This window comes from Myiozetetes cayanensis, unplaced genomic scaffold (assembly GCF_022539395.1).
Source record: "Myiozetetes cayanensis isolate MyiCay16 unplaced genomic scaffold, myiCay2020 scf3, whole genome shotgun sequence".
In the NCBI taxonomy this organism is placed as follows: Eukaryota; Metazoa; Chordata; class Aves; order Passeriformes; family Tyrannidae; genus Myiozetetes; species Myiozetetes cayanensis.
This window is the reverse complement of record NW_026087521.1, coordinates 154,053-170,962: the sequence shown is the minus strand read 5'-3', so window position 1 is coordinate 170,962 and position 16,910 is coordinate 154,053. Positions and strand designations below refer to the sequence as shown.

At 58.8% G+C, this 16,910-nt stretch overlaps 2 protein-coding genes across 2 annotated transcripts in view; one reads left to right on the top strand and one right to left on the bottom strand.

Moving 5' to 3' along the window:
- The first annotated feature begins 346 nt into the window (after positions 1–346).
- Positions 347–15,146, top strand: GDI2 (GDP dissociation inhibitor 2). The gene is made up of 11 exons (XM_050323502.1): positions 347–513; positions 8,665–8,772; positions 9,339–9,438; positions 9,919–10,053; positions 11,113–11,311; positions 11,805–11,936; positions 12,207–12,306; positions 12,860–13,031; positions 13,766–13,910; positions 13,987–14,041; positions 14,114–15,146. Exons 1-11 carry the CDS (start codon positions 469–471, stop codon positions 14,267–14,269), a joined length of 1,347 nt encoding a protein of 448 aa, XP_050179459.1. The 5' UTR covers positions 347–468; the 3' UTR covers positions 14,270–15,146.
- A 745-nt stretch (positions 15,147–15,891) lies between these two features.
- Positions 15,892–16,910, bottom strand: part of TASOR2 (transcription activation suppressor family member 2) — a 35,536-nt gene continuing 34,517 nt past the window's right edge. Inside the window, exon 24 of the mRNA XM_050323501.1 lies at positions 15,892–16,520. Within this exon, the coding sequence (XP_050179458.1) occupies positions 16,517–16,520 (4 nt within the window). The 3' untranslated portion in view covers positions 15,892–16,516. The remainder of the gene's footprint in view (positions 16,521–16,910) is intronic.

The following is a 16,910-nucleotide window of genomic DNA, read 5'->3' as shown; positions in this document are numbered from 1 at the left end:
TCCCCAAAAATTGCCCCCGAGCCTCCCAAATGCCCCGAGCTCCCGCGAAGATTGCCCGGCAGGCATGCGCATGCGCGCCGCGCCCCCACCACGGTGGCAGCGCCGGCCCGCACGCCTGCGCGCGCCGCCTGACCCCAGCTCGGCAGCCCGTGGGGCCGCACTCGCACGCGCGCCGCGCCCCTTGACCGACAGCCTGTGGCGCCAATGGCGCGGCGGCCCGGGCCGCGATCGGCACGGCGGCGTGGGCGGGGCGCGGGCGGCCCGGCCCTGCCCCCGCGGCCAATGGCGCGGCGGCCCGGGCGGTGATTGGCAGGCGCGTGGGCGGGGCGCGGGCGGCCCGGCCCCGCCCCCCCGGCGCGGTCCCCTCACGGCGGCGGCTCCATTTTCTCGCGCTCCCGCGGCCCCCGCGCAGCGCCCGCTCCGCTCAGCCCCGGCCCGGAGAGCCCCGCCGCGACACCGCCCGCCGCCATGAACGAGGAGTACGACGTGATCGTGCTGGGCACCGGCCTCACGGTGAGGAGCAGCCGCCGCCCGCCCGCGCCTCGGGCCTGCTGCGGGCGGCCGCCGCCCTGCCCCGCCCCACCGCCGCCCCCAACCCCCGCCATCCCCGGCTCCTGCGGCTGAGCCCCCTTCCCATCCCTCGCCCAGCGCGGCCCCGCTGTCCTTTCGCATGGTTATCCTCCCCAGCTGGGGTCCGAGCCCCCTCGCCTCGGGCACGGGGGTCCCGGTGCCCCCCGGGGCGAGTCCCTTCGGTAGTGTCTCAGCTGATTATCGCCCCTCTCACCTCGTTCGGCTCGTTTTCTTCGGCTGCCACCTCTACATCGGAGCCCGCCCCTGCCCCCTCCCCATCCCCAGTATTACCCTGGGAGTCTGGTGTGTGGGACCCCCCGGGGTCCTTCCCCCATCCTTAATGCTCACAACAGCCACCACCTTCAATCCCATCCTCACCCCATAATCCTTCCCCCCTCTTTCCAGCCCTGCCTGGATTCCTTCCCCCCCATCCCACATCTGGGATGTGTGACCCCCCAAGGGACCCCCCTGGTCCTCTTCCCCATTATTAATTCTCCCAGCACCCCCCCCCTTCAATCCCACCTTGGATCTTTCCTTCCCATTCCAACCCCGTGTTCCTTTCTCCCCCTGTTCCCAATATTACCTGGGGGTGTGTGACCCACCCCCAGGGACCCTCTGGATCCTTTCCTACATCATTCATTCCCACAGCACCTCCTGTTTTCAGTCCCACCCTGGATCCTTGCCCCCTCACTCCAACTCTGTCTGGATTCCTTCCCCCCCTCCATCCCCAATATTACCTGGGGTGTGTGACCCCGCAGGGACCCCCAGGGTCCTTTCCCCCATCATTAATTCCCACAGCACCTCCTGGTTTCGGTCCCACCCTGGATCCTTCCGCCCCCATTCCAACCCTGTCTGGGTTCCTCCCCCACCATCCCCAATACTATCTGGGATGTGTGACCCCCCCAGGACACCAGGATCCTTTCCCCCATCATTCATTCCCCCACCTTCAATCCCACCCTGGATCCTTCCCCTCTCATTCCAGCCCTGTCTGGGTTCCTTTCCCCCTTCCATCCCCAATATTGTCTGGGATGTGTGACCCCCAGATCCTTTCCCCCATCATTCATTCTCCCACCTTCAATCCCACCCTGGATCCTTCCCCCCCATTCCAGCCCTGTCTGGGTTCCTTCCCCCCCTCCATCCCCAGTATTACCTGGGGATGTGTGACCTCCCCCTGGACCCCCAGGGTCCTTTCCCTCGTCATTAATTCCCACAGCACCCCCCGGTTTCAATCCCACCCTGGATTTTCCCCCCATCCCTCACTGGCCCCCCCGGTGGGGTTTTTACGTGATCATAACACACCCTCGTGTTTGGATACCCCCCTTCCCGATCCCAATCCACCTGGATCCCCCTTCCCGATCCCAATCCCCCTGATCCCCCCCAGTTCCCGGGGGCCCCAGGAAATGCGGTTGTTTTGCGGAGGGAGCGCGGGGGGGGCGGGGGGACTCGGACAATAAAACGCCGACGGGGATTTATCGCCTTTCCTTTATTTTCTACATTATTATCTGATTTTGTCCCGTTCACACATCCTTCCTAGCCCGGAACGTGCCGTGGCTGCAGGTCCGCGCAGGGTGGAGGCAGCCGTGGTTATCCCCCCCCTCCATCCCCGTTCCCGCTCCGCCTTTGCAGCCTTCGGCTCCCTCCAGCCTGACTGCAGCAGGAGGGGGATGGGAGAGGCTGGCGAGCCTGTCAAATCTCCCTTATCCCCCCCTCCCCAAAAAAAAACCCTTTTCCCTGCTCGATGGCGGTGCTCCCTGAGGAGAGCTGCCAGCTGATGGGGGCGCGGCGCGGGGAGGGGGGTGAGCCGCGGAGGGGCTTTGTCCTATTGTGGAGGATGCAGCCCGCGCCGCAGGGAAAAACATGGCAGTGCCGCCGCTCCTGACTCTGCTGGAGGATCCTCCCGCTTCCCGCATCCCTGGAACCCCGGGAGAGGGCGGATCGCAGGTCACAAACACCAGGCGTTGTTTGAGGGAAGGGGGGGAAGAGAATCCGACACGGTGGAGAGAAACGGCCTTTCCTGCTTTTGTTCCCGGCTGTGAGCGGGGAAAGGTGGAAGGACAAAGGGATGTCTGGGGAGTTTCCCCCACTTCCCCCCGGGGATGGGCAGTAAATTGGAATCCACACCTTTCCTCCCATGGTTTTGGGGCTGGGACTGACGGGGCGCTGACACACAGGACCCCTCCCCGAGGGCACAGCTGGGTCTTCATCCCCCTCTTTGGGGGTTGGGAACAACAGGAACAAACCTGGGATGTGGCACAAAGGAAACCTGCAAAGTGTGGGAGCGTCTTCCCAGCTGCTGCCGTGGGGGACACCCCAACTTTCCTGGTTGCTTTCATTCCTCCCTCTCACGCCCTTCCTTTGGAAGGCTCAGGAGGAAGAACCTTCCCTTGGATGGGGAAGGCTGGAGTGTGCCCTAAAACCTTTCCCTGGCTCAGCCAAGCAGGGAAAGGGACTTCTGGGGAGGTGAAGTATAATGAGCTTGCAGTGGAGGGGCCTCCAATAGACCCGACTCCATTAACATGGTAATTTATGCTTTAGAGGGAGCGGTATCAGGTTGGTGAACACGGGGGCTTAATCTCAAACTGACAAATTCCAGTGTAAATTTGACAAAAGGCCCCTTGTGAAATCACTTTTAAGACAAGCTCCTGCTAATGAGCAGCAGTTGAGTTAAAAGAAATAAATTAGGGCCTTATTTTGAGGTGTGCTGACCAAACTCCAGAGCCTGGGAATGTGCAGGGGCACCGATGATGTGCAGGCCTTCCCTCTGAAATACTAATTAGGATGGACTTCATCTGCTCTGGAGCAGCTGCTGTGGAAAATAATGGTGCAGCCAGGATGTTCCCCATCCTAAAATTCCCAGTGGCTGGCAAGTGGTGTCGGAGCGGAGCTGGATCCGGCTGGGCTGCAGGACTCTTCCACAGGCAGATGAGGCATCCAGCTGGAAGCCTGAAGGTTGCTCTCCCAACTGTGGTCCGGTCAGGTTTCCTGAGGAGAAGGAACTGGAAGCACTTCCGGTTGTTTCTTTCCTTTCCCAAAGAGCCTTTTGCTGTCCTGGAAGTTGTGGTGGTGTTCCCTGGCAGAGCGGACTCTGGTCCCGGAGCCCAGCAGGCCGCTGGTGTAGCCCTGAGGTTGTGTCTCTGAGGTTGTGCCTCTGCTGCTGCTCTGGAGGGGGTTTCTTTCCCTTTCCAAGTGAGAGTTCAGGTGTCGGTTTAAAGGGGGAAAAGGCAATTGTTGGAGCCTTTGTACAAGAGCACAAACACACCCACCATGGTGGCGGTTCCGGTTGGGTCTGTGGGGCCACCCCTGCGTGAGCGCACGTGGGAATTCCATGGGGGTGGGTCTGGAAGCGCAGCAGGAATATTTCAGGTGTTAATCTCTTCCTCAAGCAGCGAGGAGGGACTAAGGCAGCTTTAGGACTGGGATTACCGGCGCTCCAACTATTTCAGCTTTTCCCTTCTGCGTGCTAATCAGAGACCCCCTTGCAGTGCCAAGCTCGGGAGATGTGTCTGAGCACTCGGGGGGAAAATAATGCCAGTGCTTTTTTAGTCCTGAGTGGTTGCTGATCCAACAGCCTCCAGCTTGCACGAGTGTGATGAACTGCTCTGTGCTGGGGGCAGGTGTTTGCTGCCCTGGAGCTGGTGGATCCTCCAGCTGCCTCATTCCTGGTGGGAATGGCTCCTCCAAGGTGCTGCAGCCTTAATAGCTTTAAGGTCCGTGATTAGGCTCCTCATGTGCGTGGTGCATTGTGGATTAGGGATCATCTTCCTGCAGACCTGCTGCACAAACAGGTTTTAATCTGCCACGGGGATCCCAGGCCGGAGAACTCCTTGGGTTTGGGTTTTCACCCTCAGCTTTTCAGCTCACCTTAATTTGCACCTCTCTGGTCTGGAGGTCTGGAAGTGGCTTGGTAGTTCCTCACCGGGATATCTGGGAGTTGTGTTGTGCCCTATGACGGATGTTCCTTCCCTGCCTCTGTGCTTCTCCCACATGGCTTATTTTCCATGACTTTTGGGGATAATCAGCCCCTCCTGTTCAGCCCCAGCAGGTGAACACTGCTGGGGTTTCACTCTTTGCAGGCTGAACTAAGCTCCTTACCTGCCAGCTGCCTCCCTGCCTTAAAGCTATTTAAATCCATCTCGGGGATGCACATTCACTTTCTGTGGGAGCAGAGCAACCACACTCTGGGGCAGGGTGTATTTAATCCTACAGGCACAGGCCTCGTGTAAATAAAGCACCTCCAAGTGACTGCGAAGACCAAGTGGGGACTCACCATCCTCTGGTAGCTCAGGGATTGTCCAGGGGCACTGAGGGGTTTGTAGGATGAGCTTAGGATTGTCATGGGGCAGTGAGGGGTTTGTAGGATGAGTTTGGGATTGTCCAGGGGCACTGAGGGGTTTGTAGGATGAGCTTGGGATTGTCCAGGTGCAGTGAGGGGTTTGTAGGATGAGCTTGGGATTGTCCAGGTGCAGTGAGGGGTTTGTAGGAGGAGCTGAGGGGATCTCCAGGTGCAGTGAGGGGTTTGTAGGAGGAGCTGAGGGGATCTCCAGGTGCAGTGAGGGGTTTGTAGGAGGAGCTGAGGGGATCTCCAGGTGCAGTGAGGGGTTTGTAGGAGGAGCTCAGAATTCTCCAGGTGCAGTGAGGGGTTTGTAGGAGGAGCTCAGAATTCTCCAGGTGCAGTGAGGGGTTTGTAGGAGGAGCTGAGGGGACTCTCCAGGTGCAGTGAGGGGTTTGTAGGAGGAGCTCAGGATTGTCCAGGTGCAGTGAGGGGTTTGTAGGAGGAGCTGAGGGGACTCTCCAGGTGCAGTGAGGGGTTGTTTGGCAGTTTGTAGGAGGAGCAGAGCTTTGGATCATGCTGGAATCCAGCATGGTGGATGTAGCCAGTGTGTGATGGGTTGGCACCCACTGGACGAATTCCTGTGTCCCCCGGAGCAGAGGATCTGCAGAGGTCCCTCCCAACCCCAAATTCTGTGCCTTGCTGGCCCCAGCCAGGGCCTGCCTTTGGAAGGAAGAGCCCTGGTGGTGGCAGAGGCCGCTGTGGAAGCCGCAGGGCCCGTGCTCCGTCCTGCCCTCAGACAGCAGCGCTGGCTCGGCTCTCGTCGCTGGCTGAGCCTTTCCGAGCTGCCGCCCTACTTGGAGGAAATCCATGGAAACCTCCTTGCCTCCCTCCATTCCTCAAGGCTTCTGCCTGCCGAAGGTCTATTCACAACCAGCCCCTGCACACAAGGGAAGAGCTGACGGTCTTAAACGCTCCAGGAAACACCACCACCTTCAAGTCGCTCCTGTTGTTTTTTCCCGTGGGTTTGTGCTGTCTGCACATCCCCAGTGCCCGTTTGTCCTGGTGCTGTGCTCTGCAGCCATTTCAGCGGCCGGGGTGGTGCTGCAGACGCCAGGGCTTGCTCTGTCATTCCCTGAGACACAATGAGCTCTGGGGAGCTGTCCTGGCAGAGCTCTGGATTACAGTTCCAGCGGGGCTGCACTTTCCATGGAGACCGTGCTGCTCTGGATACCCGGAGCTCTGCCTGCCGTGTGCTGCTGCTGCTCTCAGCAGCTGCTCTGCCTTCCCCTTTGCTCCGTGTTGATATTTCTGCACAGCCAAACCCCTCCACATTTGAACTCTTGACGCTTCCCCTTTTTTCGCTTGCAGCTGAAACCCTTCCCAGCCAGCCCAGGCTGTTTGTTTTCCTCACTCCCTCCCCCCAGACCACGCCAGGACACACATCCAGCGGTTCCAGCGGCCGGGGAGAGCTGCAAAGGAATTGCTGAGCCGGGAGGATGAATCCATTGTGCACCCCGTGTGTTTCGTGGCTCGTGAAAGGCTGGGTGGGATTCCGGGTGATGGAAGGGCCGTGTTAAACAAGGCTGGGATGAAATAGAAGCCGAATGTCTCCAGCTCAGTGCCAGTGGGGCTGTTTGATGGGTATGAAATAGGATGGAGGAGGTGCTGAAGGGCTCTTCCATCTTCTGCTGGTACCCAGAGCCGGGCTGGGGAAGGGACACAGGCTCGCTGTGTGCGTTTCTGGGAAGATGGAGCACGGGCTGCTTTGAAGTTAAATGGAGGAAGGAAATCAGCTGACAGCCAGGGCAGTGACTGGAACTTCAGCAGCTTTTGCTGTGGCTTTAATTCCTGCCTTTGATACTCATTTGGTGTGAAATCCTGGTTGGCTCTCTCGTGGCTCAGCTCCAGCGTGGCCACTTGGAGCCCTGTGCCACCATCTGGCAGAGCTGGTGAGATGTCACGGGGGGCAGAAGATGGCAGGGGGGAGCAGGGGCCTGACCCCGGGGCTGTGAGGAGCTGGCAGAGGAGGGAGGCGATGCAGTCGGTGTGACAGCCCCACGTCACACGTGGTTAATCAGTGCCAGCAGAGCTGACACCCTGCAGCCGCTCACTCCTGCGGTTCCTCGCCCCTGGAGTCTTAGCACAGGGCTTGGGCTCTCTGCTCGTTCTCCTGTGTGGGCAAGCAGCAGGAGCCTCGCAGGACTCGGGTGGAAGGTGCTGGAAGGAGGTGTTGTGGGCAGTGCCGTGGCTGGCTCTCCACCACCCACGTGGTGATCGCAAAGCCACGTGGGCGCCGTGTTTGCCATCGCCCCACGACCCCGGGGATTCGCTCTGGAGCATCCTTGCTGTGCCCTGGGCAGCTCCAGCTTTGTCCTCGGCTCCGTGGCTGGGTTAGGGTGGCATCCTGGTGGGTGACAGACTGGCAGCAGTGCCTTACTGTCCCACCTGGAAGCAGCAGAACAGCAAATCCTCGTGCCAGCAGTCCCTGCCAGCCACCCCCACCCCTTCAGAACCAAGGAATCCCCCAGAGCCGCCTTGGAGGGGTTTGGTCCGCGGCCGGGGAAGTTGTAGATGATTTTACAGCTTCCTTTGCACCGAGGGTTGCCTGGAGTCAGGATTTACACAGCGTGTAAACAGCGCACAGTGGGAGACTTCTGGTGTTTGTGGTGAGCCTGTGTGACCGAGTGACACCTGCCTTGGCCAGGGCTGCTGTGGTGGGGCTGGAAATAAAGCTCCTGAACCCCACTGAGGGACACAGGAGGAGAGTCCTGGGTGAGGCGCTCAGGGAGTGGACATGAAGGATTTCGTGGAGACACAGATCTCTGCCAGGAGGGCCAAGCTGTGAGTGAGCATCTTCTCCACTCCTGGGACTGGGGGCATCTCCCGGCAGCTGGATGGGGGGTGTTACAGGCTGAGTGCTGAATCCAGAATCATGGAATGGCTGGGGCTGGAAGGGACCTTGAAGCCCATTCCGGTAGCCCAGGTTGAGCCAGCCCTGATGGGAGACGTGGCTGGGACCTCCCTGGTAGATGTGGCTGATGGTGAGCAGGAGCTCAGTGCAGACAGTTCTGCTCCTGGGGGGAGCTGAGACACAGCAAGATCAGTCAGACCTCCCTGCTAAGCCGTCCTAAGCACGCAAACACCCAAGGTTTTGTTAAGCTCTTTGGCTGTGAATGCCAGAGCTGGGGCAGAGTCAGTGTTTTGTGGGACTTAGGGAGGCCTCAGCTGGTTCTGCAGGTTGCAGCTTGGGTGTGCTCTGGGCTGAGTCTCAGAGCCAGCAGCTGAGCTGCTGCTCCAAGGGATCTCTGCATACAGAGCAGCGATAGCAAGGCCTCTGCTGAGGTGATAAACCTCCCAAATGCCCTAATTTATTCTTTGTAAATGGATAAAGAGAAGCTGTAGATTCTCCTGCGTGTCCCAGTGTGGCCAATATTAATGACTGAGGTTTGGGGAGACTGATGAAGCCCAAGTAAGACCCCATGCTCCTACTGCCTCCTCCTTAAACTGACAGGTGGTGGCTTAGGAGATTTCCCAGATCTGCCCCAAATACATGAAATTCCCAGAAACTTCCTCAGTGCAGGTGGTGGTTGTGTAGTTTTAACCCCTTGGTGGCCTGCCCAGAGCACACAGACTGGTGAGGGGTTCATCTGCCTCCAGGAGGTGTCTGAATTCCCCAGTGAGGCAACTGCTGTGTCTGTCCAGGGGGTATTGCAGGTGCCTGCACACAGCCAGCTGTCTGAACATGCTCTTCCCTAGGAAATCTGGGAAGGAGGAGGCTCCAGAGCAACTAACCTGTGCCTTGCACCCCTTCCTTCCTGCAGGAATGCATCCTCTCCGGGATCATGTCCGTGAATGGCAAGAAGGTCCTTCACATGGATCGCAACTCCTACTATGGAGGGGAAAGTGCGTCCATTACCCCCCTGGAAGATGTAAGTGTGGAGCTGGCACCCACTGTTGGGAAAGGGGCTTTATTCCCGCTTATCCCAGGCGTGGATTTCCGTGTCATTACTCTGCAGGGTTTCCTGGGAGCGAGGATGTTTTATGATGCTTCCTCACCAGTTAATAGGAGGGGAGACACGAGTTACAGACAGCACTTGTTCTCTGGAATTCCCAGCTGGAATTCCAGCATGGAGCTCTCCAGAGCTGTAATGCCCTGGATCCAGAGCTGGATGTTAAAACCCCACCTGAGTTGTAAATATTGACTAAGATACCTCATGTTAAACAGTATTTCACCTCCTCAGCTTTACATTCCCAAACTTTAGGCCTTGGAGGAAGAAAGGCTGGAAGAGCAGAATAACGCTGCCACAGCTCCCTGGAAGTGTTTGTGTGCTGCATCAGAAGCCAGACTGGAGCTAAAACTCTGGCCAAAACCCGGCTCTGAAGGGCCTGTGTTCTGCTGGGAGCCGTGGGGGTGGAAAGTGTGTTCATGTGTGGGAGGAGTGACCCCCAGGGAGGTTTCCCAGGCTATAATGAGGTCTGTATTCTCTCTCCAAAGCTTTACAAAAGGTTTAATCTGCCGGGGACTCCACCAGAATCCATGGGGCGGGGAAGAGACTGGAACGTGGACCTGATTCCCAAATTCCTCATGGCTAACGGTGAGCGCCCCTGGGCCCGCAGAGGTGCCTGCTGGGGGCTGGGCTGGCACAGACCCCCTGGCACCCTCAGTACCCAGCCAGCTGTGGGGCAGTGCCCCCGGGGCAGGCGAGTCCCTCTGCCAGAACCCAAGCACTGCTGGCCGGGCACTCATCCCTGGGGCACGGGGGGCAGGCTGGGCTGTGCTGGGCACTCATCCCTGGGGCACGGGGGCAGGCTGGGCTGTGCTGGGCACTCATCCCTGGGGCACGGGGGCAGGCTGGGCTGTGCTGGGCACTCATCCCTGGGGCATGAGGGGCTGGCTGGGGCCAGGCTGGCTCAGGGTTAGGGACGTGCTGGGCAGGCTGGCTCAGAGTTAGGGACGTGCCGGGCAGGCCTACTCGCTCCAGGCCCGGCTCAGCTGGAGGGGGTTTGGAGGAGCCGCCTCGGGAGCGGCTCTGGCTGCAGCCCCGCTGCCTGACCTGTGCCAATCCCTCCCGCAGGTCAGCTGGTCAAGATGCTGCTCTACACAGAAGTGACTCGTTACCTGGACTTCAAGGTGATCGAGGGCAGCTTCGTCTACAAGGGGGGCAAGATCTACAAGGTGCCCTCCACCGAGGCAGAAGCTCTGGCATCCAGTGAGTAGCTGCACCTCCTTTGTGTCCTCCTGGGCCTCCTGGCCCCAAACAGAGGCAAACCCCACATCTTGGGATGCTCTTGATGCTCCTCCTGTTTTAAGGAGCATCCTCAGGGTTGGAGAGGGAGCCTTGGGCTTCCCGAGCCTCGAGTGACAGTTTTTCTTGGAGCTTCCCAGCAGAGCTACCTGTTCCGTGGCCCATCTGGTGGGAATGTGGTGGAATAAGAGGGTTTTACGTCCGGGGTTTGTGCTCCCAGCTCCACCATAAACACTTAACGGTGGATCCTTGGTGGAATTGCCTGTGTGGAAAAACATCCCGGGCGAATTGGAGTGTAAATTATGGCTCAAACCTGCTCAAATTTCACCCCTCTTCCCGTAAAACCACTGCTCCTTCACAGTGGCTTAGGAGATCCTCCAGGAGCTGGTGGAGGGCGTTCCAGGGGCTGCAGGTGTGGGATGTGTTCATGGCATCTCTAGAAAGCCTGGTGATGATGAAGTGACTCCTGCAGTCACGGCTCCGGGTCAGGAGGTCTGAGCCTTGCTCGTTGCAGATGTTCCTGTTTGGTGAAGCAACCAGTTGTTCCTTCGGACTGGGCTCCCGAGGGACTTGTCCTGGCAGGAGCAGGAGATGCTGCCTCGGCCCTCCTGTTCCAGCAAGCCCAGTCTTGCCTCCCAGTTTGGGGAAGAGGAAAGTGCCTCATCCAGTCTCGTGTGTGAGGCTGGAAGTGATGGGACAAGGGGGATGAGCTTAAGCTGAAGGAGGGTTAGATGGGCTATTGGGAAGGAATTGCTGGCTGGGAGGTTGGGGAGGGGCTGGAATGTGTTTCCCAGAGAAGCTGTGGCTGCCCCTGGATCCCTGGGAGTGTCCAAGGCCAGGCTGGAGCAACCTGGGCCAGTGGAAGGTGTCCCTGGGGTCGGAGCTGGACAGGCTTTAAGGTCCCTTCCCACCCAAAGCATGCCATGATTCCCTGTGTGGAACCCCCAGCAGTTCCTCCCCCCGTGTGGCCACGGAGCAGCCCCGTGGTGTGTCCGGCAGTTCCAGCAGAGCTCTCCCTTTCAGGCTTGATGGGGCTGTTCGAGAAGCGCCGGTTCCGGAAGTTCCTGGTCTACGTGGCCAACTTCGACGAGAACGACCCCAAGACCTTCGAGGGCGTCGACCCCAAGAAAACCACCATGAGGGACGTGTACAAGAAGTTCGACCTGGGCCAGGATGTCATCGACTTCACCGGCCACGCCCTCGCCCTCTACAGGACTGACGAGTGAGTGGGGGCAGCTCCCAGATCCGGGGTCGGAGTCACTCCCGCCCCAAAGGCCAAAACTGGAGTCACTCCCACCCCAGATCCTGTCTTGGAGTCACTTCCACCCCAGATCGTGCGATCGGAGTCGCTCTTGCCCCAAATTCCGGGATCGGAGTCACTTCCACCCCAAATAATGGGATTGGTGTCACTTCCACCCCAGATCCCGGCATTGGTGTCACTTCTCCCCGGATGCCAGGATCGGAGTCACTCCTGCCCCAAATCCTGGGATCGGAGTCACTCCCGCCCCAAATGCTGACACTGGAATCACTTCTACCCCAAATCCTGGAATTTGGGGCAGCTGTTTGAACGCTGAGCATTCCTGGGGTTAAGGCAGCGCCTCCTTCCTGCTAAAACAGCGGGAGCAGTTGGGGGTGGGAGGGAAACCTCTGGGGAGGTGTATCCCGCCGGAACTGCCGGCTTGGGAAGCATCCCAGGGGCGTAACTGTCTCCACAGCTACCTGGACCAGCCCTGCCAGGAGACCATCAACAGGATCAAGCTGTACAGCGAGTCCCTGGCTCGGTACGGGAAGAGCCCCTACCTGTACCCCCTGTACGGCCTGGGAGAGCTGCCCCAGGGCTTCGCCAGGTGAGCCTGTGGATCCCCGCGCCCGCAGGGTCAGGGTGGGCTGTGGGGAGCCGATCCCGCAGCTTCCCGAGTGTCCCAGCACTCACTCACTCCCAAGCAACCCAACCCTGGGGCTGTGGAAGGGGCTGGAAGGGCTGTTAAACCCACCCTGGAGCTGTGCAGGGACTGAGGGCAGTTTTAAACCCCACCCTGGAGCTGTGCAGGGACTGAGGGCAGTTTTAAACCCCACCCTGGAGCTGTGCAGGGACTGAGGGCAGTTTCCTCCTGCAGGCTCAGCGCTATCTACGGAGGCACCTACATGCTGAACAAGCCCATCGAGGAGATCGTGATCGAGAACGGCAAAGTGGTCGGGGTGAAGTCTGAAGGGGAGGTACAGTCCCTTGCCTTCATTCCTTACTCCCTGCCCTCCATGTTTTCCCTAAAAACTGAGGCTTTTGGTCATAAATGTGAATAAATGAAGTCGAAATCCCATTTTCCCAAGGGGCTGGTGCTGTTCTCCAGCTCACTTGAGGCACGTTGATGCCCTGGGGTGAGGATCCATCCAACAGTCCTGCTCCAGGGGTTGGGATGGAGCGTCCACGCCCTGGCAGGGTTGGGGAGATGAGGAAGGGGCTGTTCCTGTGTCTGACCCAGACACCCAGCCCTGCCCTTAGACAACTGGCACGTGGCCTTCCTGCATCTGCTTCTGCACCTGGAGAATGGTGCAGCATGAAACTGGGAATGCTGGCAGCCTCCTGGAGGCTCTCCAGGCACTCCTGACTGGAGCAGGCGCTGGGGGGCACTGGAGCTCTCGGTGCCATCTCCCCTCGGGTGGGAGTGGAGGGGACAACCCGGTGTGAGCCAGTGTGGGTGGGCTGGGGGCTTCAGGCGGGTGGGCTGTGAAAGGATCAGTGCTGACGTGGGCTGGCCTCTCGTTGTGGCAGGTGGCCCGCTGCAAACAGCTCATCTGCGACCCCAGCTACGTGTCCGACCGCGTCACCAAGGTGGGCCAGGTGATCCGGGTCATCTGCATCCTCAGCCACCCCATCAAGAACACCAACGACGCCAACTCGTGCCAGATCATCATTCCACAGAACCAGGTCAACCGAAAATCAGGTGGGTGGCGGCTGGGCCGGCCGGGAAACCACGCCGGGAATGGGCACTGGGGTCCTTCCCGGGATCTTCCGGCCCCAGCAGGGCTCTGCTTCACTTCAGAGTGGGGATGGGGGAGCTGGGAGAAACCTTGGGGGGGAAACCCTGTGAGGAACCTGCGGGAGGGAAGTGCCCCAGCCGGGGAGAAGTGGGGAGGAGGGGGAGATGCTGGGTGAGGGTGAGGAGGGTTTGTCCAAGTGGGGCAGAAACACGGGGCTGGAAGGGCTGTTAAACCCCACCCTGGGGCTGTGGAAGGGGCTGGAAGGGCTGTTAAACCCCACCCTGGGGCTGTGGAAGGGGCTGAGGGGAGCTAAACCCCCCTTGGAGCTGTGGAAGGGGCTGAGGGGAGTTAAACCCCCCTTGGAGCTGTGGAAGGGGCTGAGGGGAGCTAAACCCCCCTTGGAGGTGTGGAAGGGGCTGAGGGGAGTTAAACCCACCCTGGGGCTGTGGAGGGGCTGAGGAGGGGAGATGCTTCCCCACCCTTGAACATGAGAGCGGGGACCCTGCTGGATTTCAGGAGCCATCAGAGCGCCAGTGAAGTGAATTCTGGAGCTGTCCCACGTGCCAGGCCCCTCAACCGGGACAGGGAGAGCAGGCGGGGGGTGGGACAGGGCTGGGCTCTGCCAGGAGGTGGCAGGAGGGCAGAGGCTGGGGCTGAGGAGGGTCTGTGGTCCCTGGTGCTGAGCCGTGTCCCGCAGACATCTACGTGTGCATGATCTCGTCCGCCCACAACGTGGCGGCGCAGGGCAAGTACATCGCCATCGCCAGCACCACCGTGGAGACCCCCGACCCCGAGAAGGAGATCAAGCCGGCCCTGGACCTGCTGGAGCCCATCGAGCAGAAGTGAGTCCCCCCTGCCCTCCCGGGGCTCGGCCCTGGCGCTCGGCAGGGCCCTCCCAACCCCTTCTCCTCCCCGCAGGTTCGTCAGCATCAGCGACCTGTTCGCGCCCACCGACCTGGGCACCGAGAGCCAGGTGAGTGGGGAGTGGGGGCCGAGCTCGCCTTGGGGTCAGGCCCGGCTCAGCTCTAACTCCCCGTTCCTGCAGATCTTCATCTCCCGCACCTACGACGCCACCACCCACTTCGAGACGACGTGTGACGACATCAAGGACATCTACAAGAGGATGATGGGCTCAGAGTTCGACTTCGAGGAGATGAAGCGCAAGAAGAACGACATCTACGGGGAGGAGGAGCAGCAGTAATGAGAGAGCCTCTGATTAGGAGAAATTAAATGGGCTAATATGAATATATAAGGAACTTAATGAACACTGTACGAAATTCAATATTGTAAGGCCTGCTTTTGTAATCCCATCTCTGAGAGATTGAAGAGTTACTGCACTGGTCATGTTCCCTTTTTTGGATATCATGTGTTAATTATTCCATTCTAGTAGGGCTGCTGTCCAGAATCTGGCAACCCCCGACTCCCTGACTAACCCCCTAAGCGAAAGGCAGAATTGAACTTAGGATGATGATGATGAATATGATAATTATTATTATTATTTTTGCAGAGTAGACGTTGGTGCAGATTTGAGAAATAACAACTCATTGACAGCTGTGTCTTACCTTGTCTTTTTAATCATTTGTAAAAGCATCCTCCACCCCCTGTGCTTCTGGTGAGCTCGTAGATGTGACTGTGAGCGTCACTCAAACCTGGTGTCGAGGAGCATAGACCCCCAGCACTCCGTCATTGTGGACAGCATCCCTAAAAGTCCCTCCCATCGACCTTAACTCTCGTGGCAAAGTTGTTATCATGGACAAAGCCCACATCTATTGTAGCAGCAAACGTTGGCTTCGTTCTGGGCACAGAACTTTAACCTCCACTTCAGCTTCTAAACCTGTTTACAGGGGTTGGGACACAGCTGTGCCTGAGGCTCCTTTGTGTTTTAATCTTAATAAAATTGAGAGAACAAAATTGCAGAGCAGGCAAAGATGTTGGGAGTATTTTGTGTCCCTGGGGGCTCCTCGGATGGACCAAAATGGCACCGCGGTACCGGCAAGGACGGAGCCGGTGCTTCCCGGGGCTCCTCCAGGCTCCAAATGATTTCTGTACTGCGAAGTAAAGCCAAATTCTGGAAACCAGTCCTGGGCTCCCAGTCTCTGATTTGCTTCACTTCTACCAGCAGCACCTCTGGGAGACACCCCAAGGGAGCTCAGCCTGCCAGGGAACGGGCACAGCATTCCCTGCTGGAAAAGGGGCACCAGCGTTCCCTGCAGGAAAACGGGCTCGGGGTCCCTGGCTGGGATTCCCAGGCCGTGCTGCTGCAGGGATATGGCAGCACCAGGCTGTGGCTTGGGCTGTCCATGGGCACAATCCTGCCCAGGCTGTCCGTGGCACAGTCCTGCCTGTTCCCCGCAGCCACATCCGGGAATGGCTCTTGCTGGAAGCAGCAATAACGAATTCCTGCTCCTGGGGCTCCTCTCCGGGGCTCTCCCTGGGTAAGAGATGTTCCCTCCGGATCCCTGGCTGGGATCTGGGAACCTGGACCATCCAGCTGTTGGGCACAGCTGGCTAGTGAGGAGCAGGGCTTGTGTTTGGACACAGCACTGCCACGTGCCAGGAAAAATGAGGAAATACCTTGGAACGCCCTCCAGCCAGTGCTGCTCCATTCCCAGGCTGCTGCTGAGGAGGGTCTGGGATTTCTGATCCCACCACTTTGTGGAAAACAATCTTTCCCTTAAACTACCCTGTTATCCCCCTCTGCTGTAGCCTCGTTATTCCTGTGCCTCCCAGCCCTGGGAAGCAGGATGGGATGGAGCCTCCACGGTCCTGTTCCCTCTTCCCTTCCCGTGGGGGCCTCCAGGTTGGAGCTGACGCAGAACAAACTTGCTTTCTTCCAAGGTTTTATTATCCAAACTCTTTACAAACCTGTCCTGTACAGAAGGGCAACTGCAATTCTTTCATTTTAAAAAACCCAAAATACAAGAGGACAAACCCCAGCCCTGCATCTCCATCCTGGCCCCCATAAATAAGAGATTTTGGTTTTGTTCCTATATCCCAGCTATTTACAGGAATTCCAGGTGCTGGAATGCAACGGAATGGAGTCCCAGCAGGGAAATGTACCGTGAGGCAACAGGGGGTGAGTTGAAATGTAGTGTAGGAGGGGCAGGGCATGGGAACTACCCCGTGGGGAGTGGGGTTTGTTGTCCCTCCTGACCTTCCTTCAAGTAAAAACGGCTTTCTGGAGATTCCAACGTCAGCAGAACTGAAACGCTCGGGAACGCCCCGAGAATTTCCCGACCGCGCTAAAACAACCTCTGTCCTGGGATGCAACAGGGAATAAAGGCCGGGGGGGTTGGATTGACCACCTCTCAGTCAGATTTTCTGTGCAGAACCAGAACGGCCCTTCCCGCACCCCCCGGAGCACCCGCCGGGATGGGCGAGTCCCGAAGGACTGGGAGGCTCCGGCTGGGGCCACCCTGGGGAGGAGCCAAGTCCTGCCTGGACTTTGTCACCTGCAACACAGAGAGGTGGCTCAGGTTAAAGCTCAGCTCCCTCAGGAGCTTCCCAGGAAAACACCGGAGTGTTCCCCATTCCCAAGGGTGCCAAGCACGGCTCTGCCAGCTCTGCATTCCGGAGCCAGCCCTGAGTGCCAACAGATCCCGTGTCCAGCACCTCGGGAACATCCCTGCTCTGATCCGGGAGCAGCTGGATCTGCTCCCAACAGCCCAGGGACTGCTCCCAACAACACAGGGGCTGCTCCCAAAAATCCAAGAGCTGCCCCCAACAATGCAGTGGCTGCTCCCAACAATGCAGTGGCTGCTCCCAACAATGCAGTGGCTGCTCCCAACAATGCAGTGGCTGCTTTCAAAAAAACCCAGGGGCTGCTCCCAAATTTTGGGGAC